At 41.7% G+C, this 26,963-nt stretch overlaps 3 protein-coding genes across 5 annotated transcripts in view; 2 read left to right on the top strand and 1 right to left on the bottom strand.

Moving 5' to 3' along the window:
* Window positions 1-14,750, bottom strand: part of oxct1a (3-oxoacid CoA transferase 1a) — a 50,789-nt gene extending 36,039 nt beyond the window's left edge. The window contains exons 1-7 of the mRNA XM_086174038.1: window positions 14,532-14,750; window positions 13,242-13,350; window positions 12,935-13,025; window positions 6,122-6,257; window positions 5,893-6,042; window positions 5,677-5,783; window positions 5,052-5,112 (exon numbers count right to left, since the gene is read on the bottom strand). Coding sequence (XP_086030164.1) covers window positions 5,052-5,112; window positions 5,677-5,783; window positions 5,893-6,042; window positions 6,122-6,257; window positions 12,935-13,025; window positions 13,242-13,350; window positions 14,532-14,621 — 744 coding nt within the window. The 5' untranslated portion in view covers window positions 14,622-14,750. The remainder of the gene's footprint in view (window positions 1-5,051; window positions 5,113-5,676; window positions 5,784-5,892; window positions 6,043-6,121; window positions 6,258-12,934; window positions 13,026-13,241; window positions 13,351-14,531) is intronic.
* A 1,368-nt stretch (window positions 14,751-16,118) lies between these two features.
* On the top strand, window positions 16,119-22,020 carry rimoc1 (rab7a interacting mon1-ccz1 complex subunit 1). Its single transcript, XM_086174313.1, has 6 exons — window positions 16,119-16,257; window positions 16,918-17,027; window positions 17,640-17,786; window positions 18,969-19,100; window positions 20,794-20,908; window positions 21,002-22,020. Exons 1-6 carry the CDS (start codon window positions 16,164-16,166, stop codon window positions 21,235-21,237), a joined length of 834 nt encoding a protein of 277 aa, XP_086030439.1. The 5' UTR covers window positions 16,119-16,163; the 3' UTR covers window positions 21,238-22,020.
* A 72-nt stretch (window positions 22,021-22,092) lies between these two features.
* fbxo4 (F-box protein 4) lies at window positions 22,093-26,577 on the top strand. Of its 3 annotated transcripts, XM_086173508.1 has the most exons (7): window positions 22,093-22,408; window positions 23,986-24,263; window positions 24,665-24,888; window positions 25,637-25,712; window positions 25,798-25,970; window positions 26,055-26,281; window positions 26,355-26,577. In XM_086173508.1, the coding sequence occupies exons 1-7, from the start codon at window positions 22,244-22,246 to the stop codon at window positions 26,445-26,447; spliced, it is 1,236 nt and encodes a 411-aa protein (XP_086029634.1). In that variant the 5' UTR covers window positions 22,093-22,243; the 3' UTR covers window positions 26,448-26,577. The 3 variants fall into 3 exon arrangements, with proteins under 3 accessions (XP_086029634.1, XP_086029633.1, XP_086029635.1); XM_086173507.1 differs by having other exon boundaries at window positions 25,798-26,281; XM_086173509.1 differs by having other exon boundaries at window positions 22,278-22,408; window positions 23,948-24,263; window positions 25,798-26,281.
* The last annotated feature ends 386 nt before the right edge of the window (window positions 26,578-26,963 follow it).

Below are 26,963 nucleotides of genomic sequence, written 5' to 3'. Positions count from 1 at the left end.
TATGGTAAATACCGTAGACCATGATGGTACTACACACTGATCTTTGTACTAAACGGTGCACAAAAAACTGTAAAATATCAGTCTGTATCTGCGTGCACTTTATACTTCATACCTCATTTTTTTACTGCTCAATGTAACAGTCACTTAACAACCCATTAGCAGTCTATTGTATTTTTGTTCACTCCGTGCCACGGAGGGATTGTGAGAAACATCTTCTCCATTCCTCTGTACGTCCAGCAAATGCGGAGAAATCGACAAGATAGCAGACTTTGAATGGTTGCATATCTCTATGTGACATGTGAATGAGAGGGTGAATGGTTGCATACCGCCGACGTGTGAATAAGAGCAAATATTGACATGTGAATGAGGGAGTGAACGGTTGCATGTCTCTATACGATCCATGAATGAGAGGGTGAATGGTTTTTGTCTCCATAGCACGTGAATGAGTGAATGGTTGCACGTCTATCAGACGTGTGAATGAGAATCAATGTTGACATGTGAATGAGAGTGTATTCGTGTCTCTATATAACATGTGAGTGAGTGAATGGCTGTATATCCCATGTTTCTATATGAAAGTCAATGAGAGGGTGAATATTGCATATTTAAATGACTCATGAATGAGAGTGAATGGTTGTATGTCTCTATATGAAGGATGAATGAGAGGGCGAATGTTTTTTTTGTGTCTGTATAGCACATGAATGATCTGTATGACGTGTGAATGAGAGTGAATGCTGACATGTGAGCGAGTGAATGGTTGTATAGCTCTATATGACGCGTGAATGGTTTTTATCATGTATTGCGTGTGAATGGGTAAACGGTCGCCTCTCTGAGCGAATGTTGACATGTGATTTCGAGTGTATGCTTGTAGGTCCCCTTCTGGCGCGTGAGTGGTCGACTCCCTGCAACCCTGTCTGCTGGATAAGCGCTGTAGATAATTAATGAAAGGATTTTATTAATCATATTGATCGGTGAAATCAGCAAATTTGTTACGAGCGTGATCCTGGGTGTCTCCCCCGTGTCCCGCCTAATACATCTGGACATCGCGGCAGAGCGTTCGGCTCTCCGACGGTCTACCAGTTCACAGAGGAGCGCAGAGTGAAACGCCCGGCCTGCGACAAACACCTGGCCACCTCGGCTCCCGTCTCCCGTGTCCTCGGCTACGACGTCCCGGCGACGGCTGCCAATATTGACAGATGAACGGCAGATTTATGACCGGGCATGCACTGAATGCTGAAGATAAATTTATCTCCAGAGGGGACAGTAATTGCTCCAAAATTACAGATAAAAGGTTTAAAATGGGTTCTGCGAAGCAGCCGCATCGATTTATTGCAACCAGCAAGCAAGCCTGTCATAGATGGTGTTCATATCTTAACTGCACGCTCATAAAAAGATGTGATAAAACAGAGTGATAGAATTAATATATCACCTGATGTTCAACGCAAACATGGTAAAATCATATTCAAGGCACATATTTTATGTCCTACGTCGTTGTAATAGCATTTTATTACATACTTGATTTACAAACTGTATACAAATGCAGGAACAATGATGTTACTTTCCCAAAAGGAAAAAGTTAATGAGAAGGAATTGGCTCTTGCTTTGACCCGCAGTCATAAAACAAGTGACAGCCAAACCGCCAAACGACGGCGTTTAAATCTCCTAAATTGCACTTCCACTTCAAACACGCCACCGGATGCTGTCTGTCAGACAAAAGCGCGGCAGCGGTAATTTGATAGGTTGCGAGACAGGTTTTTCAGAAAAAACACGTTTCGTTTCGAGAACGATACATGAAAGATGATATGGGATGCCAGAATCTTCAGAGATAGGACCGGGTTCTTTGACACCGCCTGGCGCCGAACACCGGCTTGTTTATGAAGGATCCGCTGGATGGAGTTCTGAGGCAAAATGAGTCCCTTTGCCGAAAGTAGATGATTTTAAGCTTTGGTAGCGGGTTGTTTCAGCAACAATTAACGCTCACGCCTCACGGCAAGAAGGTTCCCGGTGCAAATCCGACTTTCTTTGTGGAGGTCCTCTACGTATCTGGTTTTCTCCAGCAGGTCGATCGGACCTGGTGTTGTATGTCTCTTTATAGGAGAGGGTGAATGTTTTTGTGTTTCTATGACGTGTGAATGAGAGCGAATGGTTGCTAATTTCACGTGTCGTGCCCTAACTCCGTTATTTTTAAGATGAACTTTATTGATCCCCATAGGGGAAATTCTTGTTTCACAGCAGTGTAACAATTATAAGTGTCAATAAATATGAATATAAATAGAGAGATAATTAGAAGACGATAGCAAAAGGAAAAAAAAACAGATCCACATTTAAGCCGGCAGCTGAAAGAACAACAACAGCATCAAGGATGAGAATGGACAACAGAATGGAGGGGGGAAAAAAAGACAGTAAGGGTGAAAATAGACAACCAAAACTAAATGGCAACACAAACAGTAACTATAGCAATGACAAAAATAAAGTGAATAAACAAATCCTCGTTGGTCTCGGTCCATTCGCATCCTGCTTGTTTATTTTTGTCATTGCGATTGTCATTGTTGATGTTCCTATCCTTGTTATCGTTTTGATTGTCTCTTTTTTTTTTTCTTCCATCCTTATCCTTGATGTTGTTTTTGTTCACTCTGCTGTCTATTTATTTGTGGAGGACTTTTGCTATCTTTTAATTGTCTTCTAATTGCCCCTCTCTTATTGATACTAGAACTGGTATGCTGCTGTGACAAAAGAATTTCCCTTAATCGGGATCAATGAAGTTTATCTTATCTTAAATCTCCATTTGACAACTCTGTGAGAGGGTGAATGGTTGTCATGGGAACGAGAGTTGGTTGTCCGTCTGCGTCTGAAGGGTAAATGAAAGAGTGAACGGCCGTTTGTCACCATGATGCCGAACGGTCGTGTGTGTCTTTCCGGTGTGTGAATGAGAGGGTGAACGCTCTATTTGAAAGTCTGTCATCGATCCAGGGTGAACGCTGGATTTTCGCCTAATGACCGCTGGGATGGACTCCAGCGCCCCTGAGTGCAGGATTAGCGGTGTAGGTAATGAACGGATAAATGAGCTTCTCACGGGAGGTTAACTCATTTGGATTTGACAATAGAGACTTTGCTCATCCGTGTGACACATCTGATGACTTCTTTAGGCTAGTTTATATGTCACGGCGCTTCGTTAAAAAGGCCGTTCATGCGCTGGGCTGGAAAAAACCGAGGGGATTATGGCTGAGAAATTGTGACTTTTCTCAGGCGTCCGTGAGTTTTTTTGAAGGAGACCCGCCGCATCGTGGGCGCCCGTGGGATCTGAGTCCGGCTTATAACTTGCCGCGTCACTCTTTCAAACTCTTCCCCCGCCGTCATTTTTCTGACGCCCTCACTGCGAAAAGAAAAAGGCACAAATGCCACGAAAATCAATCTCGAAAATAAACCCCGGCAGTGGAAATGCATTTTTTTTTTTTTTTTCATATATTGATCAGCCAAATGGAAGCCGCGGTCTCTAAGCCCTATGAAAAACGGGTTCGTCCTCCTCGCTAATTAAATATGGCTGGAGTTGATGGTCCTGCATGCACGAAGCTCAAAGCAGACACTTCCATTTAAATCCCACCAATTACGCCCCGCGTTTCATAATGAAGCTTTCTAAGCGGAGCCGCATTGTTATTCATGTCACTACCATCTACATCACCGCTCTGGCAAACGTCACACACTTCTTGGTGGCATTGCCGCTGTCAGACAGACAGTCTGGTCTCATTATTCACGTCGAAGAAGACAACCGGGGTTATTTCTAAGCACTATTGAACCGGTTCTCCGTAATTAATTCATACTTACCTTTCTCATCGTTCATTGGCTGGCTCGCGCCGCTTCCTTTGTGTGGATGTATGCAAAACACTGTGTTTTTGCCAAAGCTCATGTTAATTACCGCTATAAACACAGTTTTAGTGATTAGCTGATACAAAGGGAGTTGATGGAAAGCTGTGCATTAACATGATTTACTCTGCCTGGTCACAGATATTTCAAATCTGCGCCAGGCTGTGGAGAATTTATCAGATTTATTTAGCGGAATTTAGTGAACTGATGGTTTATTTCCAGAAACTGACGATGTTTTAAGGGTTTCACACATGCAGGTTCTCTCTCTGCAGCGCATGTATTCAATCACGGGAGGCATGTAGAGACGTACGACCATTCACTCTTTCATTCAAACGTCATATCTATAGAAACATAGAGCCATTCTAAGAACCAGACACCTTCTTTCGGCGAGGTAGCGGCACTAACTGTGCTTTCTGTCTGCCCACATTAAATGGTGCCTAGATGTGAGGCATGAAGCAAAGGGCTTTCTACTTTGCACATTCGAGAGCAGAAGAAAGGGTTTGCGGTCACATCCGCACGCCGTCTGCCGCGAGTCGTGAGGGCACTCGGGAAGAGAGATTTAACTTAGATGACGGCGGGAGGGGAGTTCTGAAGGCCTGAAGGCCGGACACCTACACTTTGAGTCGGTTGAAACTTCAACTGCATTAAAAATATCGAAATTCATAATACAAACCGAGAGTTTGACAGTGAATTAATCTCTGGCCTCATCGCAGAATTTTGTTTGACATTGGCTTTTCTTTTGCTCCCGAGTGCTTTTATGGGACGGCAGCGCAACCAGGACATGGACAATGGGCTGAAGCTAGGAACATTAAAAACTACTGTATGCAGCTAGAAATATAGATTCTGTATGAGACTTTATGTGCAAAAAAACAGCAGGTTTAAAGCCCGGCGGTGCAGGGGAGTATAAATAGAATGATTAAAAACATAAGAAAAAAAAAAATCAACCTTATGACTGCAGGAGATGGAAAACGGCACGGTGATGACGAGGCAAAATTGACTGAAATAATGGTGATAATTAGAGAAATGATTTAAAGATGTGTTGCATTTTGAACTCGTGTGGTTATATTTCATCAAAGTTAAGGCCACTGCGATCAAATACACGTTCCCACACTGTATAAAACTATTTGCTATTAAAGCGTAATGAGCTCTCCAAGCGCAACGGTTGCGTGGATCGAGACGTTTGGAAGAAATACCTCAACTATGGTGGTTTTGGCTGCTTTGCACATGGGTTGGTTGAAGTTCCTCGCTGTTTTCCTGGTGGGGGGGAGATAAAAAAACAAAAACAAAACAAGACAACATGCAAATGTGATGAGGACGTGTAGAAACCTCAGCGGATCATGACCAAACGCAATAGGGACGTAGTGTTTGAGAACACTGCCCTCTCGTGGTGAAACACTGAAACTGCAGCTAAATTCCACATTGTCTTGTGTTTATAAAATGTGTTTTGCACGCAGATTTTTTGTGTTGCCTTTTTTCTAGTTGTTTTAAAAAAGAAACAGAAAATACTGAATCGGTTCCAAATTATCTTCGTGAAAACAAAAAAACAAGATCGAGGTTTATTTTTTTTTAAATTGTGATTATTTGCATGTAATGTGTGATGCGTAGGGCCAAAAACCATTTTCATATCATATGTTTTCATGTGTGTATTTTCTGGCTGTCGTGTAATCATGTTCTTATCACTTGGGATTAAGATGCTTCGCGGCAGGAAATAAGAGATTATCATTCCCGCGGTAAATCCAGGTGATACCGTGTTGAACGTGTCTGTGAAATGGACGCTTAGCTTCTTAGTTTCCACGGGGCTCCGTTTCATGCGGTTACCTGAAAACAACATTTCCAGCTCTGTCAGCCTTCCAGGCCTTGATCAGGGCAAAGTCTCCCGTGATGGCCTTCTCCATGATGTAGTGCCTGCCGTTAAACTCCTTCACCTGTGCACAGTGAGAGGAAAAAAAAAAAAAGAGAGGATTTTTGAGGGGGTTCTAGCAAAGCCTGGGTTCAGTCAGTCTGTCAGCAAATCAGACGACGCCCGTCTTTTACCTCTCTCTTCTCACTGGCGATGGCGATGCTGCCATCTTTATTGTATTTGATCGGAGAGCCTCCCTCTTGGATCAGCGTCCCGTAGCCCGTGGCTGTGTAAAACGCCGGAATCCCAGCACCACCTGCTCTGATTCGCTCCGCTAGAGTGCCCTGAGGGGTTAAAATGCGACAAATTATGATAAAATGCGACATGACAAAACGTCGGCGGCGCGTGAGAATGCACCCCCACCTGCGGCGTCAGCTCCACCTCCAGCTCCCCGGAAAGATACTGTCGCTCGAACTCCGCGTTCTCCCCGACGTACGAAGAGACCATCCTCTTGATCTGCTTGGTCTGGAGGAGCAGGCCCAGGCCAAAGTTGTCCACGCTGAACAAGACATGCACAAAAATGCTCGTCTAAAATTGGTTTCAGACGGTCTGGATTCTTCATCTTCACTCAATTGTTTGCGAGAAGTCAAAAATCCAGTCCAGTAAGACCAGAAAAGGCAGCCGTCTCGTTTAGTGCGTGTTTGAATATCGCAGGGGAATTCATGGTAAGCAACTTTGCTTGTTAGTGATGTTTTCATTATGCAGCCGGAACAAGACGGAGCAGTACAAAGGCAGGAGGAGGATCGTTTCTGTTATGACGCTAATGGATATGTTTTATTGTGGACACGACTGGATTGTGGAACTTCGGTCTTGAAGGGCCTGTGCTGAGGTAACCAGGAAATTTATCAGAGTATGGAGACAGAGTGGGGAGACAGATAACGACAACTTCATCACAAATGGATTTACAAACATATGAACCTTACAGAGGAGCTTATTCACCATTGTTCACCAACTTAAGCTTGCTGTCGCTATATTCTGCAGCTGAGGAGTTGCAAAAAGACTCCCTCTACTCACGAGCGCCCCCTACCATGAGGCAGGAGAACTGCGTGCCTCACTTAGTGGCTCTTCCCAGACGTTTTATGATCGCCGAGCACGAGAAACTCGCAACTCACATACAGTTGTTGACAAAAAGCACTGTAAAGCCGAAATGTAGATGCAAAAGCAGAGACAACAATACGGTCTTAGTGCAGCCCATGCCAGCAGTTACCCATCATGGCAATGTACGTTGAGGCTCGACAGTCCGCGGCCTCACCGTCCGTCTCTTCTCAGTAAATGTGAAAATCAAGCCATTCTGAATAAAAAAAACAATCTAAAGATCTTCTTCTTCTTCTACGGAGGTAGAGTTAAGAGGAAAATACCCTTTTCATGCAAATATAGTGCAAATCGGGGCAGCGTGGCACAAGAGGTAGAACCAGACATTCCTGGTTGGATTCCCGGCTCTTCCCGCTGTGTCCGTGTGTTGTTGAGCAATTTTTTCTTTCCAAGATTGGCAAGTGAGGCACGACCTCTCCTGCCTCCCCTCACTGACGTTATGTGCATTCATTCATTCTGTTAATATTTATACCGGTCTTTACTGCACTCAAGGTTTCAGGGATCCTGGAGCCGCTCCCAGCTCCCACTTATAGAGACATACAGCCATTTAGTCTCGCATTCAAACCCCATAGAGACGTACAACCATTCAGTTTCTTATTCATACATCATATGGAGGTGCTCTTGGTCTCATTCACGATAATGAGATTATTTAGGGTTTGCGATGTCTCCAATGAACCTCCTGGGAGGGAACCTGGCAGATTCGAGCCTGGGGCCTTCTTGCCGAAGTGCTAAACACCGAGCCCTTTATCTGCACTTAACATATAAACATATACCACCCAACTTATTTAGCCATGTTTTCCAGAAATGACAAAGGCTAGCGACGACACTTCCAAAAAGTCTGTCTTTTTGCGATGCGGTGAGGTAATAGACAGAAAACTAACATGCTCATGTTGAGAAAGCATCAAATAATACCGGGGGAAAGAAACACAAATGATGTTTCCTCGTGCTCCCCTGGGAAAACAAACCCGGCCCCGACCCTAACTTGTCACAGCAGATAGGACAGCTTTGTGGGAAATGCGTTCTTTTCCCCCCTTTCCTATCCTGCAGAGCCCTGCTTTGAATTTCCAGCTCTCCCCCGGGTCATCCGAGCAGACAACCCGGCCATGTGTGCATGAGAGCGGCAGACAGACACGCCGGTGACTAAAACCAGCCGTCACCGACTCGTGACAGGTTACAGGCCTCGGGCAAGGGGAGGGACAGGCAGGATTTTTTTCATTTCACTTGTGTGTGTGTGTGTGTGTTTCAGACCTATAGTCTATAAAACAAAATAATAAAACCAGTTTGTTTCTTTTTTTTTTTTTTACACTCAATTAAATTTGTTTATGCAACATCTTCATGGCAGCTGATGGAAGAATAAATATAAAAAATGCGGGCTGTTTGCGCGGTTTCTTCCTATCTGGTTGTGCGCAGTGGGATTCCATCTCTTATTACATATTGAAGTACACGCTAGTCACACGTGGCAGCTGGAGGTCTCCAGATGGCGAATTCAAAACACAAAGAAACACAACTAGACCGTCCCAAATTATAATGTCCCATTTGTGATAAATGACAGGAATATCTGCATGTATCATAGCAACATCTTATATCAACAATCCATAATTCCTTGAGATCATGAAGATTTTGAGCCATAAAAAGGCTCCAGAGTCCAAAGTAAATCACCCAGATTTTGATTTTGGATCGCTTCCCCAAACTAGTTGTGTGAAACTGTTGGGAAGAAAAGATCTGTGGATTATCTTTTGAGGCTGATATCCACAAAGAGAGATTAAAACTGAAATACTCAAGTGTTCTTTGTCACACTGTGTGCAAGAAGGCTGTGGTGTCCTTAGGAGAACTCCCTGGACTTCGGCATCTCACAGCTGACAGAACCTTTTTCGTAATTTTAACTTAATTCTTTTTTTTTAAATACCCGCAACTTTCAACCTAAATGCTGTGTCGGGCCTGATCGACAGGGAACTGATGCAATCGGAAAGGGGCGGGCGCGGGACGGGCGGTTCTACGTGTTCTAAAATTAAATGTAACCCCTTCGTTTCCCCTCTGGCTGTTCCATGCTCTACAATGCCAGGAACTTCAAAACAAGTTTCTCATGTGCACATCATACAGTATGCCAAAAAAGGGCTTAAGTGAGTATATATATATATATATATATATGTGTGTGTACGTTAATATGTATACATAAACATGCATAAATATATATACATAAACATATATATACATATATGTGTGTATGTATACATATGTATGTATATGTATATATACACATATAAACATACATATATATGTATGAATGTGTATGTATATATATATATATATGTGTAAATATATATATGTATACATATAACCGTATATCTATACATGTAAATGTGTATGTATATGTATACATATGTATGTGTATCTATACAAATATGTATGTGTATATATATGTGTATACACGTGTGTATACGTAGATACACATATATGTATATACGTACAGGTATATACACATATATGTGTATATATACACCTAAACAGGTGTATGCATATATATACATATTTATGTACTCGTGTATGTGTACGCATATACAGATACATATATTAAAAAAAACATTTTAAAAAAGGATGAAATGAATGTATGTTTGTATACGGCTCTGAGATGGCTAGTTGGTTGAGTGGTCACTTCTGACTTCTGGCTAAAGGTACTTCGTACTTCGGTGACTGAGTTGCACTTCTTGTAAGTCGCTTTGGATAAAAGCGTCTGCCAAATGACTGTAATGTAAAAAATGTTACGTAATATATATGTATATATATATATGTGTATGTGTATATATGTGTATATATATATATATACACATACATATGTATGTGTGTATACATATGTATGTGTACATATGTATATACACATACATATGTATGTGTATATACACAATATATATATGTATAAATACATACACACATGTATATACGTATGTATATATACACACATGTTTATATGTGTGTGTGTGTATGTATCATATTCATCTTTCTTGAAACAGAGGAATATCTGTAAAACATTCCTGTTCGCTTCTATTCAACGCCCTTCTCTGTGTGTAATACAATCCCAATGCAGGCCTCTGCCAACAGGCTTCCACTGAACCGGCATACAAAGACCCACAGGCGTGTGTTTGACTGTCCACTCAGGCACCATCCATCCCATATTTTTCACCATCTCGGAAGCGCCTGAGAAACACAAAGCTTAGGAAACTGCATTTTTGGGCTGTTTGGGTGCAGCGTGGCGCAGGGGGTAAAGTGATTGTCCTTTCTGGTTGGATTCCCGGCTCATCCTATTGAGGAGACAATCAAGACATTGAACCCCTCACTGCTCCCCTGGCACCTCGAGATGGCTGCTCATGGTTCATCCATGATGGGTTGAACGCAGAGAGGGATTTCCCCGCAAGGGATTCACGTATTTTCTGGACTATAAGCCGCTACTTTTCTCCTAGGTTTTGAACCATGCGGTGTATACAAAAGCGCGGCTATTCTGTGGATTTTTCTTCCATTGCTAGGGGGTGGAAGTAGAACCCGAAATAAGATAAGACGTATAAATCAATGCAAAGAAGAATAGCAGAAAGAGCAGATAAAAAGCAGATAGAACAGGCACGACAAATAACTAACTGGTACTTATTTTCAAATCCTGGCCCCTTCATCATGGAAACCACAAGAAGAAGCTCGTATGATGCAAGTTTTAAGTTGAAGGCCATCGAGCTTGCTATCCACGAAGGAAACCGCGCTGCGGCACGCAAGCTTAAGCGTCAATGAATCCATGGTAAGACGTTGGAGGCGGCAGCGGGAAGAGCTCATGCAATGCCAAAAGTCGAAAAAAGCTTTCAGAGGACATAAAAGCAGGTGGCCTGAACTTGAAAATGTCCTGGAGGACATTTCTTTTCAACATAGATATCTGCAGCTTATAGCCTGGTGCGGCTTGTAGATTTTTTTTTTTAATAGAGCGGATGCGGCCTATTTACAGGTGCGCTCTATAGTCCAGAAAATACGGTAATAATAATTATAATTTATCTTTTCTAAATCCCTTGTGGGGAACTTGTTCGTCAAGGACAACAAATAAATAAATAAACCTTCCTTTGAATGGAAAATGGGAGTTCAAAAAAAACCTGACTCTCAAACACACTTTCTCTTTGACAAGCAAAAAAGAAAAAAGAAAGGAAAAAAAAAAAACAAAACAATACTCGCCATAAAATCAAAGTCCAAAAAGAGAGATGTGACTTCTGGAAAGCGCACGGAGATTGACTGGTCAGTATTTTGCAGGTTAAACAACTCCTGACACTCACTCCTGAACTCTCACAAGCCAGAATAAGAACCACGGTTCACAGTTTTCCCGTGCAGGGATTCAAACATATTAAAAATGTGTTTAAACGTCTTATCTTGAAGTTGCTTTGCTTCCTGGAGTCACTTCGCCTACCTGGGGTGGTTTTGATAATTATCTAATCATCGGGGAACGCCGGTGTTTCATTGTAAAAGGACAATATATCACTCGAAGAAAGAGATTTTTCCTGTTATATAACAGTTATGAAACATCATGCTGATCGGTTGCTTTGAAAAACAATCAGCAGCAAACAGTAATTTAGTAATCAATTTTCTTATCAGTCCTTTTAGAATAAATCTTATGCACAGAAGTCAGCATACTCAAACTTTTATTGCCACGACTATCGTTACAATCTATTTTTCATTTTTTTAAACCACAATTTCCTCCTTTAACCTGAAGTAGGTCAAGGGGATTCGGCCGTTTCTTCATGTGTTACGTACAAAAGTCAGGACATTAAATTAAGCTCGGACTATAAATCATAGTTTATCTTCAGCCGCCTGGTGTTGAGCTGAACGCCTTGCCAAAAAAAAAAAAAAAAGAGTTTGAGATACTAAAGCTTGAACACCGAACTGAAAAGCTAGAATAGAAAGCAGAGGGTTTTTAGATGGGCGGCTGATTGTTACAGTATGTACCATCATGGAAAGCTCTAGACGGATTACTAAACACACACACACACACACACATATCGTGTGACTACCAAAAGAATAGCTGTCACTACAACAGCCTCCCACTCAGATAAAACACCTAAGCTCATGGTTTGGGAGATTTCTCCACGCCTTTGAAACAAGTCACATGGAGACTAGGTCACCATTTTGACAAGGTGAATAGCTACAATAGAGGACAGGTAACTTCCTCGTGACATGGCAGCTAATATTCCAGCGGGAGAATAAAAACAAGAGAGCGATCGCTCATCGAGCGGCTGAGCACAACAACCAGGAAAGTCAGGAAATGTTGAAGCTTGAAAAGAATAATTGAACTCAATCGTCTTGCTTGGAAGCAAAGAAGAAATACACACGGTGGACCTGGAATCAATTTAAAAACATGGCTTTGGAAGTACGGAACATGGCGAGACAGTACTTTCCATCGTAATAATGAAATCATTAAATGACAGAATATAGTGTGGAGAAACAGCATTCCCTCACTCCTCACTTGTCAGATCGATGCCTGGGGCGCGGCAAAGCTATTTTGGTTGCTGGAATTGGCCCAAGAAAGATGGTGTAATATCCAAAGCGTGTCGTCTTTTGTTGTGGTAACTTTGATAAATGTTTAAAACGGAGCATTTTACCCCCTCGGCCCACTTTTGTTTTCAATCACAGACAAATACTAATCTGAAATGATTCATTGCAAACACTCTGCGAGAAACGTTATTAGTCAGATGCGGCCGCAGTTGGACGAAGCCCTCCAGGACTGCAAAGCTCTTCTGTTTTGTTGCATCCATGTTTTTTTTTTTTTTTTTTTTTTACTAGCTCGCTCTTATAGTTTGATCTTTCACATTCAAAAAACACACCGTGAATCTTGAAACACAGACAGAATTTCCATAGTCATCATGCAGCTGGGTGGGATAAAGTTCAAATCATGTACAATTAACTTGTTGATTAAATGACTGCAGGGAGGACAGCTGCTCCAGAAGGGCAGTGCACAAAGTGCACCGAGAGAGAAAATTAACAAAATAACACCTATAGGCTTTCCTCCATATCCATGTTTAGCTAACGGCCCCTGCATGCGTGTAGGACATGAATGTGCACACTTACCCTGCATTATTGCTAACGGCGGTTATATCCTTCACGCCGGTCGTCAGCAAACTATTGATGAGATTCTCTGGGATGCCGCACAATCCAAAGCCTGGGATCGAACACGGAGAGTAAAAATTAGAGAAAAATAAACTAAATAGTATGCCTAGCAATATACATTGTGCAGCAACATACAGTGATACAACAATGTTCTTATTATTTGCAACATAGCAACAAAATAACAGATATTGGATGTCTTGGAACATATTTCATAAAGGATGCATTTAATATGTGGCAAAATCTGTATATTTGAACGCAATGATCTTACCTCCCACCAATATGGTTGCTCCATTGGGTATATCTCTGACTGCTTCGGACGGATCGGAGTAGAACTGTGAGCTCCTCTGGCTGGAAGTGGACAAGTAGCAGCCACAGACCTGAAAAAGCAAACACAAGAAGTGGAATAGGACTCTTTCGAAAATGTGTCCTTGAGGAGGAACATCAAAACTGAAGAATTACGGGTGAAAGTCCCAAATTACAAAATGGGGCTAGTTACAATGAGAGGACACGAGCGCCCGAGGACAGATGATGGTGTTTAAGAGCTGATCCGGTTTATTTAGTGGAGAAAGAGAAAGATAAGCAAGCCCGCTGCACTAATCCGGTAACACAAAGAGATGAGAATTAGAGGTGGCGCACAGCCGGGAGTCCAAACCCAACAAGATATTAGCCAAATACTCAAATTGAAAATCCCCTTTAAGTCAAGTCATTATTTAATAGTGCCACACGGGCAAACTTCAACTTGGCGATCATGATCTGTACCTTTTTTTGCCTCAAGCTCAGAATATAGGGGATCGGGCCCTCGCTGTAAATGCAAAATTACAAACTTACAAACACACACGTCTGCAGATGGACTGATTTCTTCAACTCTTATATTCTGCACACTATCACACCCTTAGATATGCATTTCAATTACAAGTTCTGCACGGAACGACTTACAAAAGGATGCAATTACTGTTGATTTATGATAGCGACCTTCACGTTGGTAGACCTGAAGTTCCAGCCAATGTGTGCACTTGGCTGCAATAACTACAGTGCGTTTGTTTACTCAGATAAGAACTACATTTCAGATGAAGTGCACCAGATCACAGCTTGAGTTTCTGAAATTAAACAAGTGATATTTTTAAACATTATCACATGTTTTCAGGCATTAGTCACATTATTAAAAAAAAAAAGGAACTGTGCCTAAAGCTATGCCGGTTGATGTGAATTATGTTAGCTCTCCTCCCGGTGCACCCAGTCACCTTTGTCACCTTGCCTGGTTGACCGTGTGGTCGGTGTCCCTTTCAGGAGTTCAGGAGACAAAAGATCAGACATACACTTTCTGCAAAATCGCTATTGAAAAAAAATCTGATTAAGTGAGACATCAGTGATTTAAATCCCTTGTTTGCATTTAACTATTTGGGGTTTCAGCGTGTCGGTTGGGCTGCAGCAGCAGTGATATCACAACTTACAAGAGACAAACAAAAAGTAAAGGAGATACATCCTGCGACAGCATGACCTTCTGCAACCAGCAGTGATCATCAGCTTCGGTGATTGAAAACATATAAGTATTACCAACCTTGCTCACGTTAAACTTGGATCTAGGTGAACCGGACAGGCGATTGAAGATTAAAGTCTCCGCTCTGCACAAGGCTTTGAGGGCCGCCATGTTTTGGTATAAACTGATCGTGAAAGGGGTGAGCTCGGTGCGGGGGGGAACCACGCAACGCTGTGGCAACAGATGATGCAGCAGGTCACAACGCGGGTCTGCTAACGTTAGCTGCTACACCCCTGGGTCGGAGCCACGCCATTGGCTGGCGAGTGTGATGGGCGGAGCTATGTGGCGTTCAGAAAACGTCGGAATTTCAAGACATACCTGTCCGATTACGCCAAAACATGCGTAAATTAGTCTTGAAAGTTGAATTGAACTCGTGTTTAGCATTTATCTGCAATGCATTCCTTGGTGAGAGGCTCAGATGTGTTTTATCAAGTTGTCCCGTGATGTGAAAAGCAATACCTGAAATAAATTTTAGATTTTCCTATGTACATGAATGTAACAATGGAAAGTGAGCTTAATGTTGCTCCGTCACAGCCGCCGCACTAAATTGACTTTTATTTTGTGCGTTGCTTGAAAAATCATGTCACATATTGCCTCAGCGTCCGCGTCTAACACGGTGAATCGCGACAAAATAATTATGCACGACTAACCAATCAATAATCCACGATTAAAAACGTATCATTAGTGTGTGGAAGGATTTGATTTCTCGGAAACGACGTTACTCAAGCACGTGAGTAATCCCCCACCTCACGTGACCAGTCGTGACGTACGACCCCAACGACTTCTCCCTCGTACCGATATTGGCGATATCAATGACGATATTTTGCATTTGTAATTGGCTCATTCATGTTATTTTAGTTATTTTGTCTGAAAAGCTGTGTTTCACGTTACAAAACACTTGAAATACTTTTGTCAATCTGCCATTATGACTTTAACCGTTAGTTCCCTTAATGTAAGTTCTTTTACTTGTGATTGGCCAGTTTATGGACATGTGGTTAGTAACCAGGAAGTACGTTTGTATGTGAAGCTGTGGAAGCGTTGACATATTTCATCACACTTAATGCCCACAGTGTAAGTTATTCTGATTGTGAAGTTCATGAATATTTGGTTAGTTCAAAGGAATTGGGGTCATTTTGAGACTGTGGAAGCATGGACATTATATTTAACGGTTGCTGAAGAAATGTGTCTCCTTCCTACTGTCTTTCCAATTGAGGAGAACTCTTAACAACCATCCATTGAACCTTCATGATACAAGTGTAGGATAAAATAATATTTTATCGATTCCCATAGGGTAAATTCGTTTGTTACAGTAGTGCAACGATGACTATATGAATACAAAGATAAATAGAATCTACAATTATATATTTTAGATGATCATTTTAGACAATTAAATTGCTGTATTTCACATATGATCATCAGGTGGACAAAGAAGTAGTTCCGACTATCTCATTTAGATGAGATCCCGATAGGAAGGTTACTTTCCCCTGTGTTCCTTTTGAAGATGAGCGTAATCCACTAATTACAAAAAATATCGACATTCTAAAAGGACAATCTATTTTAAACCATAAATATCCGATATCGGGCGTATCGATGTTTTGGTATCGATCCGCGTACTGACGTGTGCGTACTCGTCACCGACGATTACGTTTAGTCATGGCCGACGACTATAGGCGACAAGGTTTGGAGTTGGAAAGACGAATATTTGAGTTAGATATCAAGTGTGCAAGTCTTAGAACAGAAAAACAAGGTACGAGTAAACTATGTCAAAGCTTTCTGTCGTTTAACTGTTTTCGGCACTTGTTTAATATGCGCCGGACAAGCTTTGTTTGGTTTATTAGCTAACTAGCAAGGTGGCTATCGCTATCTGACATAGCTCGCAACTGAAGCGTTTGCTTCAGATGTTATTAGATTTGGAATACGTTTGTTTAATAAAATAAATCAGCATAACTGTCAGCTATCGAATGACACGTCGTGTGCTAACGTGAACGTAATGTTAACGTTTAGCTAACGACGGGCGGGTTTTTTTTTTTAAAGATGCGCGGTATTTCGGCTAATTTACCGTTACTTTGCTAACGCTAGCAAAAATGAAACCATGTCGTTGTCTGTTTTGCATATCGTTGCGTGAGGAATGGCGAGCTTAGATCTCAAGTTAGCCACGAAATTTTGTCAGGAGTGCATTGTTATGAAGTGAAACTTCATTTTCACCAGCTAAGGTTATAGTTAAGTCTCGTCGATGTAAACACACACTCCGACTTTGCGGCGTTTGACATTTTCGGAATATAAACTTGATAACCACATGTGCGCAAATATTACCCGCCGGTCATAAATCCAACGAAGCAGCACGACTCTGACCTAATTTTCCCCAGATTTCTTTTCGATTTAATAATAATATTCTGTCCTTTAATAGATGACGACTATTTACAGAATGCATCTGCCATCCTAGACAAGTTGAAAAGCTATTACAGACAAGGAGGGGAAAGTAGTAGCCTTTCCAAGCTGCTGCAGGATTACACACAGGTACTCCTCCAGCATTACAATTACTTATTATTGCTTTCAATGTTTCAACTGGCATTAATACTTTTATTGTCATGTTGGTTGTAAGAATATGATGAAACAGACAATTCTTACTTTGTACTATCCTTTCACATCAGACATATGGCAATTGAGACAATAATTGACAATGGCACAAACAAACTTTAGGTACATTTCAAGTATAACTTTGTATAACGTTAGTATTAATAAAGGAAAATCCTGTATGTTTAATGACTAAAACATGTTTGACTCTTGTCATTTCATCATAGACTCATCATTGTGATTTCCTTACAGTTTAATGGATACAGGTGGTGTTTTAGACCAAGCATGTACATGTTATGGACTGATAGATGTTTTTATTGAGGGTCTTTAACAAAAGTCTGTAATGTGAAAGAGGAGTTTATGAATGTCGCAAAGGAGGATGTGAAGTTAGTTGATGTGGGAAGAGGATACAGGGTTTTATTGAGGAATGGGACTCGGTGTGGTGACCACTGAAAGGAGCAGCCACAGAGAAGAAGCAGTAGTCATGTGAAAAACATTTTGTGGTGTTTGTTTATTTTGCACATATGTTTAATTTATTTCGATTTTGTTCTGTAGGTGATCCTAGACGTCACATTTTATGAAGAGAATAAACTGGTGGACCAGGAGTTCCCTGAAGACTGTTCACCATTTAAAATCCAGCAACTCCTACAAGATTTGACCGAGCCAGAAGTTTTGGCTGGGAGACTAGCACCAGCACAAGAGGTGTGCATGCCTGTTTGTGTTTTTGTGTTGCTGTTAATGTTAACTTAAAGGATTATATACTGACAGTATTTAAATTACATTAGAATCAGAGCTCTTGTAAAATTGCTGGTATTGTGCATGAGATGACTGTGTATAATACTTTGCTTACTTTCCTTTTTCCAAACCTTGTGCTCAAAACCTTATGGTGTAGGTACTGAACCACATGAAAAAAAAATCTTCAATTTCACATTTTGTGAAGATGCCAATCCTTGTTCACTGCACTAGCAATGTGTTTGAGGGCTGAAGATACCGATTGACAGCATTTCAGTGCTTATTTAGTTTGGTTTTCACTCAAAATAAGTCTCCCATTATGCTGTTGTGTGGCAGCTTGGTTGTCTCATCTTTCCTTTCAGAATGTGTTATATCCCCTCTTTCCACAGCCATGCCTTTGTAACGTGTACTGCATTTTATTTTGTATTGGCCTCTTTCAATATGCAGGAACTCCATCGTAAGGATGTCATCTCAAAGGCAATTTATGTTCCTCCAGAATGTCTTAAATTGGACATGAATGATGCTATCCCAGAAATACGTCTCCACTGACTCTGTCATCACTGATCTTGAGCACACAACATCAGTTAGGAATAATTCCACTTTAGATTTATTCTGTCACAAAATCTATCTTAGAGCCCAGATACATTTCTTTCTGGGCACTGTAAACACAAGGTTTGCTTTTAGCAACGAGAATTTTTACTGTCCTCTTAAGGAGTTAAATCTATGCAGTTGTTCTTGACAAGACTATGTCAGTGTAACAGAAGTGGTTTTTAGAGATGATAAAAATAATCTTAATCCGGTCCCATCCGAGAAATCAGAGGTCTCAGGTCTTTCATTTAAGATTATGAAGCTTACTGTTTCGGCAGTCAAATTTCTCTTGATTTTTTTGAATATTTATATAGCATTATCTGGCGTAGAGGGGGAAGTGTTCAAATCCATTTTTTATTTTTTTGGAGAACTTTCATTTTTAAATCTACTAGAAGTCTCTCAGATTGGTTAGCGAAATGGTAATTCCCATGCTCGTTATTCAAAATACCAAGACCCTCTGGTTAGAGAAAGCTTGCGTTCTTCTTCTTATAGATTGTATGGCAGGTCCAAGTGGCCGCATTTTTGTTTGTGACCGTGCTTTCCATGTCATTTGGTCTCTAATAGGTGCAGGCTGTGTTGGGCCTGGAGTTATTAGAATGCCTCTATTGGAGACGTGGGGCTCTGCTGTACATGTACTGCCACACCCTTCATCAACGAAAGCAGTGGATCAAGAAAAACAAGGAGACGTTCCTTAAGGTGCCATGAAAATTTATAATAGTAGATCCACTTAATTTAGTTTCATTGTTCATTGTTCATTGATGTTAACCAATTAAATCTCAAGTAGTTTAAGTATGTAACAACCATGTGGGTAATCATTGATAGGTGACCAAAAGCAGGTTGAGCATTCTGATTTCTGTGCTGGTTTAAACTTATAGCGGCCAGACACAGGTGCGCGCACACACACACACACATCTACACGTACTTTGTAGAAGTACTTAAACACTCGACATGTTGAAGTAAGAGAAGACCTAATTTCAAAAGGTAAAGGGTTTAAAAGAAAATACATCCAACAGTATTGGGTGTGGAGTGTATGTTTGTGTGTGCTACACGGGTTTGTGAGAAATAGACCTGGTCAGGTGATTTTAGCTGAAGTGAGTTGGTGCAAGCACATTGTGGACATACTGTCAGTGCTGCACATTTACACAGCAGCCTATATATTTTGTTGAAAATGCTTTCATTTTACAGACATACAATGTGTTGATGTCACATCCAATAGACGGCCTTTGCTGTGTCACTGGACGGAGTGTTGTTTTCACACAGTACTTCCATACACCGTGCGAAAAGCTCATTAAAGACTAGTGTTGTTCATCCTATCGCCCTGAACTGAATGGGCCTGAGCCAGCTTATCGAAATGCTTTTTGTTATGGTTTGCGATTAACAGCTAGCCTCATTTCCTGCCGCAGTGTGTGAGGTTACTTTAGTTTATTTAAGTGGTACCAAAGTTGTATCAGTGCATTTTTCATAGAGGTCATTTTAAGGAGGGTTTGTTTCAGTTTGGCGAGGCTTGGCCGGTCCATTTTAACAAAACTGCATGTTTATCACGAGAAATAGCAGATGCTGCGCTCACATCTAATGCAAAATGTATTATTAATTATTCACCCTTAATTTTGATTAATGTTGTGAATTGCATCAGTTAGAATTCCTTTTTCGAATTACTATAATGAAAATGTGCATTAAAACACTGCATCTATACTGTAACAACATAGATGTACAGATGCACAGGATATGTTTTTATAACATGAACTCTTTAGTTTGAGCATACATGATTGTTTATGCAAGTTCTAACCATTAGTGTGATCAAGGGAATTTCCCCTCCCACCTAGACAGTTGTCGTTAGAGAATTGTCATAAAAAGCAAGGATGTGGCAAAAGTATGTGTGAAATCTAATTTTATCTGAAAATGTTGAGTGAAATATAGGTGGCAATGCAGCATTTCACAGCCGGAGTCACTCAATTTGTTCATAAACTTTGCTTTGACAGTGAATTTGACACCCACTCAGTGGTTCACTTTTGAAAACTGTATTACAGTTGTTCATAAGACCTGTCACTTTACCAAAAAACACATGATTAATGACAGGGTCTTTTGGAAAAAATGATGGTATAAGCCACATCACTGTCAAACTAATAAACGCATGTAAAGAAAACAGTGTACGCTGTGTTTTCCATGACAGGATCTCATGTCGCGTCACATGCAAGATCTTAATTACATGTCTTTTTTTAAATGTGCACAATTTTTGAATTATTCATGCAGATATTCAAAAGTCATAACCCATTGTCACTCGTACTCGAACATAATATACAATTTTTGCGTCAAGGGATTTTTTTTTTTTTCATTGACATTTTGGATTTCCGTTCACTTGCCAAATTAGAATATGACTATCTTTTTCCAGTGTATTCAGGAAGGTGTGCGCTACCTAATGCGGATGCTGCAAGTGAGAAACTCTGTTAAGCTCAATGATGGGGTTGTGCTCCACGACACTGCTACGGCAAACTTCCTATCTGAAGGTAAACATTTTCAACCGTTATCTTTGTTTTGTTTTTTTTTCACAACGGATAGGAATGTTGCTTATCTGATGATCATACCCCCTTTTCCACCAGGCATCTTCTCAGACACACATCTGCTGACGATGATGTACATCGGGGAAATGTGCTTCTGGGCAGTCAAGTACGAGGACTGCAGCGCCGACACTATGGAATGTAAAGAAGAGCGCCTCCAGTTTCGGGACATTGGCACACAGATCCTAAACAAATATGTGCTGGCCTGTGAGGGTCCTCTCCAGGGCCAAGGCTGGAATACAGAGAATGCCAAGGAAATCCTTAGTATTTTACAGTGAACAGAGCTGCTTCTGTGTTGAAGTTGCCCTCAGGCACCGATCTATGATCAGTATTCAGTGTCTATCTGCCCCACTCGGAACCCACCAGGTGGGATACGGTGTGGCGGAAAGCAAGGAGATAATGTCTTTCAGGAAGAGCCTTTAGATCAGTGTCAACAGGCAACCTCATCCCAATGCAAACGGCCCTGGCCAAAGCAGACAATTAATGGATCATAAAGAATAAGACAGGTGGTGTAAAACTGGCAGGGGCTGCAGACATGGCTGTCCAATATGTTTTGCCCCATTCTGCTGAAAAAGCAGTTATCATCCTGATTCCAGACTGTTGACTGGGGCACTTGTTTTGCTCTGAGAATGTGTGATAACATTAATATAAAAAAAATAGTTATTAATAAAAAATGACATTTTCTTCTTTTATATGATTCTTACAAATTTAAAGATAATTCAGCTGGAAAGGAAACGTTGCACAGAAACATTTTATTTATTGTTTTGCCATTTTGTTATGCTTTTAATATATTATTGCATACATTGTATACTTTACGTAAGTGGGTAAAACAAATACAAAGGCACAGAGAGTTCTTCAGAAACAATTGAGGATGTATGTATAACCATTCCAGCTTTGAAACGCATCACTTGTATTCCCATTACTGGCAAATTCCTTTTTTTTTTCTGCCATTTCAGTACCTTTAATAGTATAACTATTAATACAAAGTCTGTGTTGTTTGGATGAAAATCGTATTCTGTTTTGTCCTTGTTGACAATAAACACCCACTTTGTTTTAAGAAACGTTCTCGCACCGGAAGTCGTGTACAACTACGATACCCACAATGCCTTGCGGCTCCGAGCGACGCGGAAGTGTTGTAGACGGTAACGTCAAACTCGATGTTTACCACCCGTGAACACAGTTCATTTTAAAAACTTATCTCGCAGCTCAACCTGTGCAGAACTACAACACCCACAATACCTTGCAGCCACTTTCAAAAACACGGTAATTTATTGATTTGAAGTCATGGCAGGGAGCGTCCTGCAGCTCAGCGAGTCCGCCGTGATCCGCAGCCTCCGGGAGTTCGGAGAGAGATATTTCACCGGGAGAGACAAAGAGGACAGCAAGGACAGTTCTGCCGTGGATCCTGAAGGGGAAACGTCGGAACCGGGCATTCTGGGAAGCTTACCGGTAAGACCGTTTCCAGCTGTGCCTGCGTGGAGTGAGTTCTTCTCAGGGGCTGTCATTTCATCGCAGTACTACCAGAGTACCACAATAACATGCGAATCAAACCTGTGCAGGGCTTGGGTTAGAGTTGAGTTCTTGCTCCTTGGACCAGATTGTTTACACTAGTTTTGGAGGATTTAAAAAAAAAAAAAAATGGTCATTTGGTTTTGGGTTGGGGTTATTTCCAATAGGACCACTCCCAAGATCATCCAACTCTCAGCTGGAGAGTTGGGTTTAGGGTTCTGCCACATGTGGGCTTTCCATCGGTACCAATACCAAGTTTGTGCTCCATTAACTGTATGATTGACAAAAGATTCAAAGGATTTAATAGAAAAAGAAGAAGCATGATCACTAGTGTTAAGGTTCAGTAACGGGCTTTTAACCACCATCATCAAAGTGGAGGTCCGCAAATTGGTTTATCTGAAGAACCGTATGAGATAGAGTGATGGAAAGTGGACCCATCCCCTCACTTCCAAGCTTGTCCGACTTTTAGACTGAGAATTAGATGTAACATTAGAGTTTGGGTTAAGGCCGGAGCTAGGACAAGGATTAGGATTAGTTTTAGGGTTAAAATTAGAGTAAGGATTTAGGCTGGAGCAAGGATAGGGGTAAGGATTAGTGTTCGGATTAAGGCTAGAGCTAGGACAAGGGTCAGGATTAGTTTTAGGGTTAAGGCTAGAGCTAGGATAAGGGTCAGGATTAGTGTTAGGATTAAGGCTAGAGCTAGGACAGGGGTTAGGATTAGTTTTAGGGTGAAGGCTAGAGCTAGGATAAGGGTTAGGATTAAGGCTGGAGCTAGGACAAGGGTTAGGATTAGTGTTCGGATTAAGGCTAGAGCTAGGACAAGGGTCAGGATTAGTTTTAGGGTTAAGGCTAGAGCTAGGATAAGGGTCAGGATTAGTGTTAGGATGAAGGCTAGAGCTAGGACAGGGGTTAGGATTCGTTTTAGGGTGAAGGCTAGAGCTAGGATAAGGGTTAGGATTAAGGCTGGAGCTAGGACAAGGGTTAGGATTAGTGTTTGGATTAAGGCTGGAGCTAGGACAAGGGTTAGGATTAGTTTTAGGGTTAAGGCTAGAGCGAGGATAAGGGTCAGGATTAGTGTTAGGGTTAAAGCTGGAGCTAGGATAAGGGTCAGGATTAGTGTAAAGGTTATGGTTCTATCCATTGGTACCGGTATCAAGTTAGTGCTTCATAGAAGATTGACTGTAGTTTTGGAAGACTGAAAAAAAAAATCATGTCATAAGGGTAAGCGTTAGCATATTGAGTATTTTCTCAAATTATTAGTTTTTTAAAGTCAGGCTGACGTCGAATTATTCCTTTAAAGTATCAATACTGTCGCTCCTCTTTGCAATTAGTCAAGAGTTTTGTCCGTTTTTCTTAACATTTATTGGATATTCTCACAAAAAAATGTAATTAATCTGTAGTCCTCAAGTCCTTTTCACCTCCTGCAGATATTTTGTAAACTGCCTGACTGTGTCCTTACTATATAAATGATTTTCCAAGGTTTATGTGTTTTCAGTGTACCTAACTCGCTCCCAAAGGTGATCTTGCAGTTTCTCATCATGACCTTCTTGTCGCCTGATGACATCTGCCGTCTTGGAGCGACCTGTAAATACTGGAGAGCCGTAGTCAGAGACCCGCTGCTGTGGAGGTTCTTCCTGCTCAGGGACATGCCCAACTGGACCTCCATCGACTATTTACACATGCCACGCCTGGACCTGCTTGAAGCACCTCCGTTCAGTGAAAACGAAACGCCGGATGATCCCGGGGAGGAAGAGGGAGGCCAAGCGGTGGCGCCGAAACTCGACTACATGGCAGAGTGGGTGTTTTTCGTTTTAAGCAGGTCATTCTGTAAACCTTTAAAAAAAAAAAAAAAAAAAAAATCTCACCCACTTACTGTAAATTTAAATAATTTAAACTGATAATTTATCTGTATATATGTTCATAACTGTGCAATATTTCATTTCAGAACAGCTACACCTACAATATTTTTTCATACGCTTGTGCATTCCTTATCTTTCACTTGTTACTTAAGACACTTTATGCATTTATTTTGTATTCTGCCTTTTCTCTTATTTCTTTTTTTTACTGTTTATACAATTTTCTACCATTATTGTATTTTTCTTATAACTCTTGCACAACAATTTCCATCGGGATAAATAAAGTTGTTCTTATTCTTATGTGTAGACATGGATTTTTTATTATTTTCTGTCTGGATAGATACTTGAAAGGATGCCCATCCTGCAGACAAAAATGGCTTCCGTCGCCGCTGCCGCCGTACCAGGCCGTGACGTCCTTCCTCCAGTCTCTGCTTCCCACGCCGGAGCCGCGTTACGCCATGTTCGGTCCAGGCATTGAGCAACTGGACGTCTCTTTTGTGAAAAGGCTCATGAATGCCCCAGATGTGCTTCCCGTGTCAGGAATTCCACAGAGACAGATAAATGGTAAGAGTCTCTCCATGCTTAATAACTCATTTCACATAACACATTTCTTACCTTATATAGAAAAATTTCTATAGCCCACATCATGCAATAATTATTTAGCGCTTTTGGAAACGGACGTATGAAGCAACATACGATATAAAGCATATGGCAAATAAAAGACGCTATAAAAACAAAGCGGGAGACGAGGATCCATATGGGAGAAGGTGATAATGGCTAATGTAACTTAAAAAAACAAAGCTGTATAATTAAAGCGAATCCTTATAAGAGATTTAAATGTTATTTTTGTGGTAACCCACACAATAAAGGCCAATTCTAAGATCGTAGTCCACAGATCCAAAGAGATGGCTTCACCCCGGCCATTTTAGGCTCTCAAAAGCAGAACAAAATCTTACAGTCGGCTCAACCTGACCAGAGGTTCGTGACACAAACTGCTTTGGAAAATCCCGAGCAGAAAAATGCATAAAAAATGTGTCTCCACTTACATTTAGTGTCAGAGCGCCTACCAGTAGGTGGCAGTATCAGCCCAATGTTTTTATTTTGTCGTTGTGGCTCGGTTGTGAGGGAGCGCACGTCCGATCGGCAGGTTGGCGGTTCGATTTCCCGGCTCTTCCTACCCTTGCAGTCGGTGAATCCCCTGCTTAGCGGTTTGCACCGCAGCTCTGCCTCCCATCGGCGTTTGAACGGGTTACCATTAATTACAATGTCTTTTAATCTTTTACACCGAACAAAGGTCTACACTTTGTTTCAGGAATCGGCTCCGGGATCAGCTACATGTTCAACAACCGGCACAAGTTCAATATCCTAACCCTGTACTCAACCAACAGGTGAGCGGGTTATCATCGATAGCATGCGCTTGAATTGTTTTCTTTTATTTTCCTTTTCATGATATTGAGTTGTGTTCCCGTGCAGGGCTGAGAGGGAAATGGCCAGGCTGCAGAAGCAAAGCATAAGTAATAAACTCTTCACTCTCGAAGGACGAGATGACGCGGGCCTCCCGATCTATATCCCTGCTCCGCAGGTGCAGCAAATGTGCCAGGTGGTGGATGGTTTCATCTACGTTGCAAACGCCGAGCCCGGGAGAGGTAAGACACGAGTTCCTGTTTTAAACTCGTCCCGCCGCCTCCATCACGGAACAGGCTTGCGTAAAAATAACATGTGTTGTACAGATGAGGCCGAATCCGAGGCGGCTCAGATCCGGGCTTTGCTGAGCCCAAACTGGGGGTCGACATCCAACCCTCTACTGGTGCTGTCGTGTGTTTCCCGAGAGGACAGCGAAACACTCGGGAACTCCGGCCTGCAGACCGGCGTCAGTCGAAACAGGATCGGGTGTCGAACTCCTTGTGTTTACGTCGCCAGGAGGCTCGGACTGTCCAACCTGCCGAATCCCTGGATGGTAACCAATAATCCTCCATGTTTCATTTAACGTCCGCTTGTGGAGATTTTTACCTCTGGTTTCCATAATTCAGGTGCAGGACACCGTAGCGGATTCCCTGACAGGCCTCCTCGATGGCATCTCCTGGTTGCTGAGATGTTCTGGAGTTAAACTTTACAGAAGCTAGTTTCCCGAAGCCTTTTGAACACTATGACCGACCACTGTCTTCACCGGTTAACACGCTCTCTGTGCCAAAGTATTCGAGTAATAGGACGCGCCCTGGACTCGTACGAAGTTCGAATAAAGCTGATTGAGGAGAAGGACGGCTGACGGCCTTTGCTTCGTTAAAACTGTGAGTGCTCTGAAAGCCTTTGAGTCGTCAGTCCCAATTTCCCTTAATGAAAAAAAAAAAAATCTAATTGGCTCGAGCCAACAGGCAAAGTATCAGTTGATACAGAACTCAGTCCAAGCCTAATGAGCAGCAGAAGCACCGGCTTACAATCGCCAAGTGTTACTCATCTGGGGAATCTCAAGGTTTCCTGTTCTTATTTACAAAACAAAAAATAGCAAACTCACCGGGCAAGATGCAAGAAATCTTGTTGAGCAATAATCATGGCGGTGCTTTAACAGGAGCAAGGCAGTCAAATTCAGACATATATTTTGCTCCTGTGAGGATCTGCTGCTGGGTTGATCGCAAACGTGG

This window comes from Fistularia commersonii, chromosome 26 (genome assembly GCF_037954325.1).
Source record: "Fistularia commersonii isolate RoL2024-O1a breed Wild chromosome 26, RoL_Fcom_v1.0, whole genome shotgun sequence".
Classification (NCBI taxonomy): domain Eukaryota; kingdom Metazoa; phylum Chordata; class Actinopteri; order Syngnathiformes; family Fistulariidae; genus Fistularia; species Fistularia commersonii.
This window is presented reverse-complemented; position numbering and strand designations above follow the sequence as displayed.

Excerpts from the sequence above, each read along its gene's own strand:
- rimoc1 (XM_086174313.1), top strand. The coding sequence starts at position 16,164 with ATGGCCGACGACTATAGGCGACAAGGTTTGGAGTTGGAAAGACGAATA. Across the intron at positions 16,258-16,917 it reads TCTTAGAACAGAAAAACAAG|ATGACGACTATTTACAGAAT; the intron begins GTACGAGTAAAC and ends GTCCTTTAATAG. Across the intron at positions 20,909-21,001 it reads GGCAAACTTCCTATCTGAAG|GCATCTTCTCAGACACACAT; the intron begins GTAAACATTTTC and ends CTTTTCCACCAG.
- fbxo4 (XM_086173507.1), top strand. The coding sequence starts at position 22,244 with ATGGCAGGGAGCGTCCTGCAGCTCAGCGAGTCCGCCGTGATCCGCAGC. Across the intron at positions 25,713-25,797 it reads ACCCTGTACTCAACCAACAG|GGCTGAGAGGGAAATGGCCA; the intron begins GTGAGCGGGTTA and ends GTTCCCGTGCAG. Across the intron at positions 26,282-26,354 it reads ACCTGCCGAATCCCTGGATG|GTGCAGGACACCGTAGCGGA; the intron begins GTAACCAATAAT and ends TCCATAATTCAG.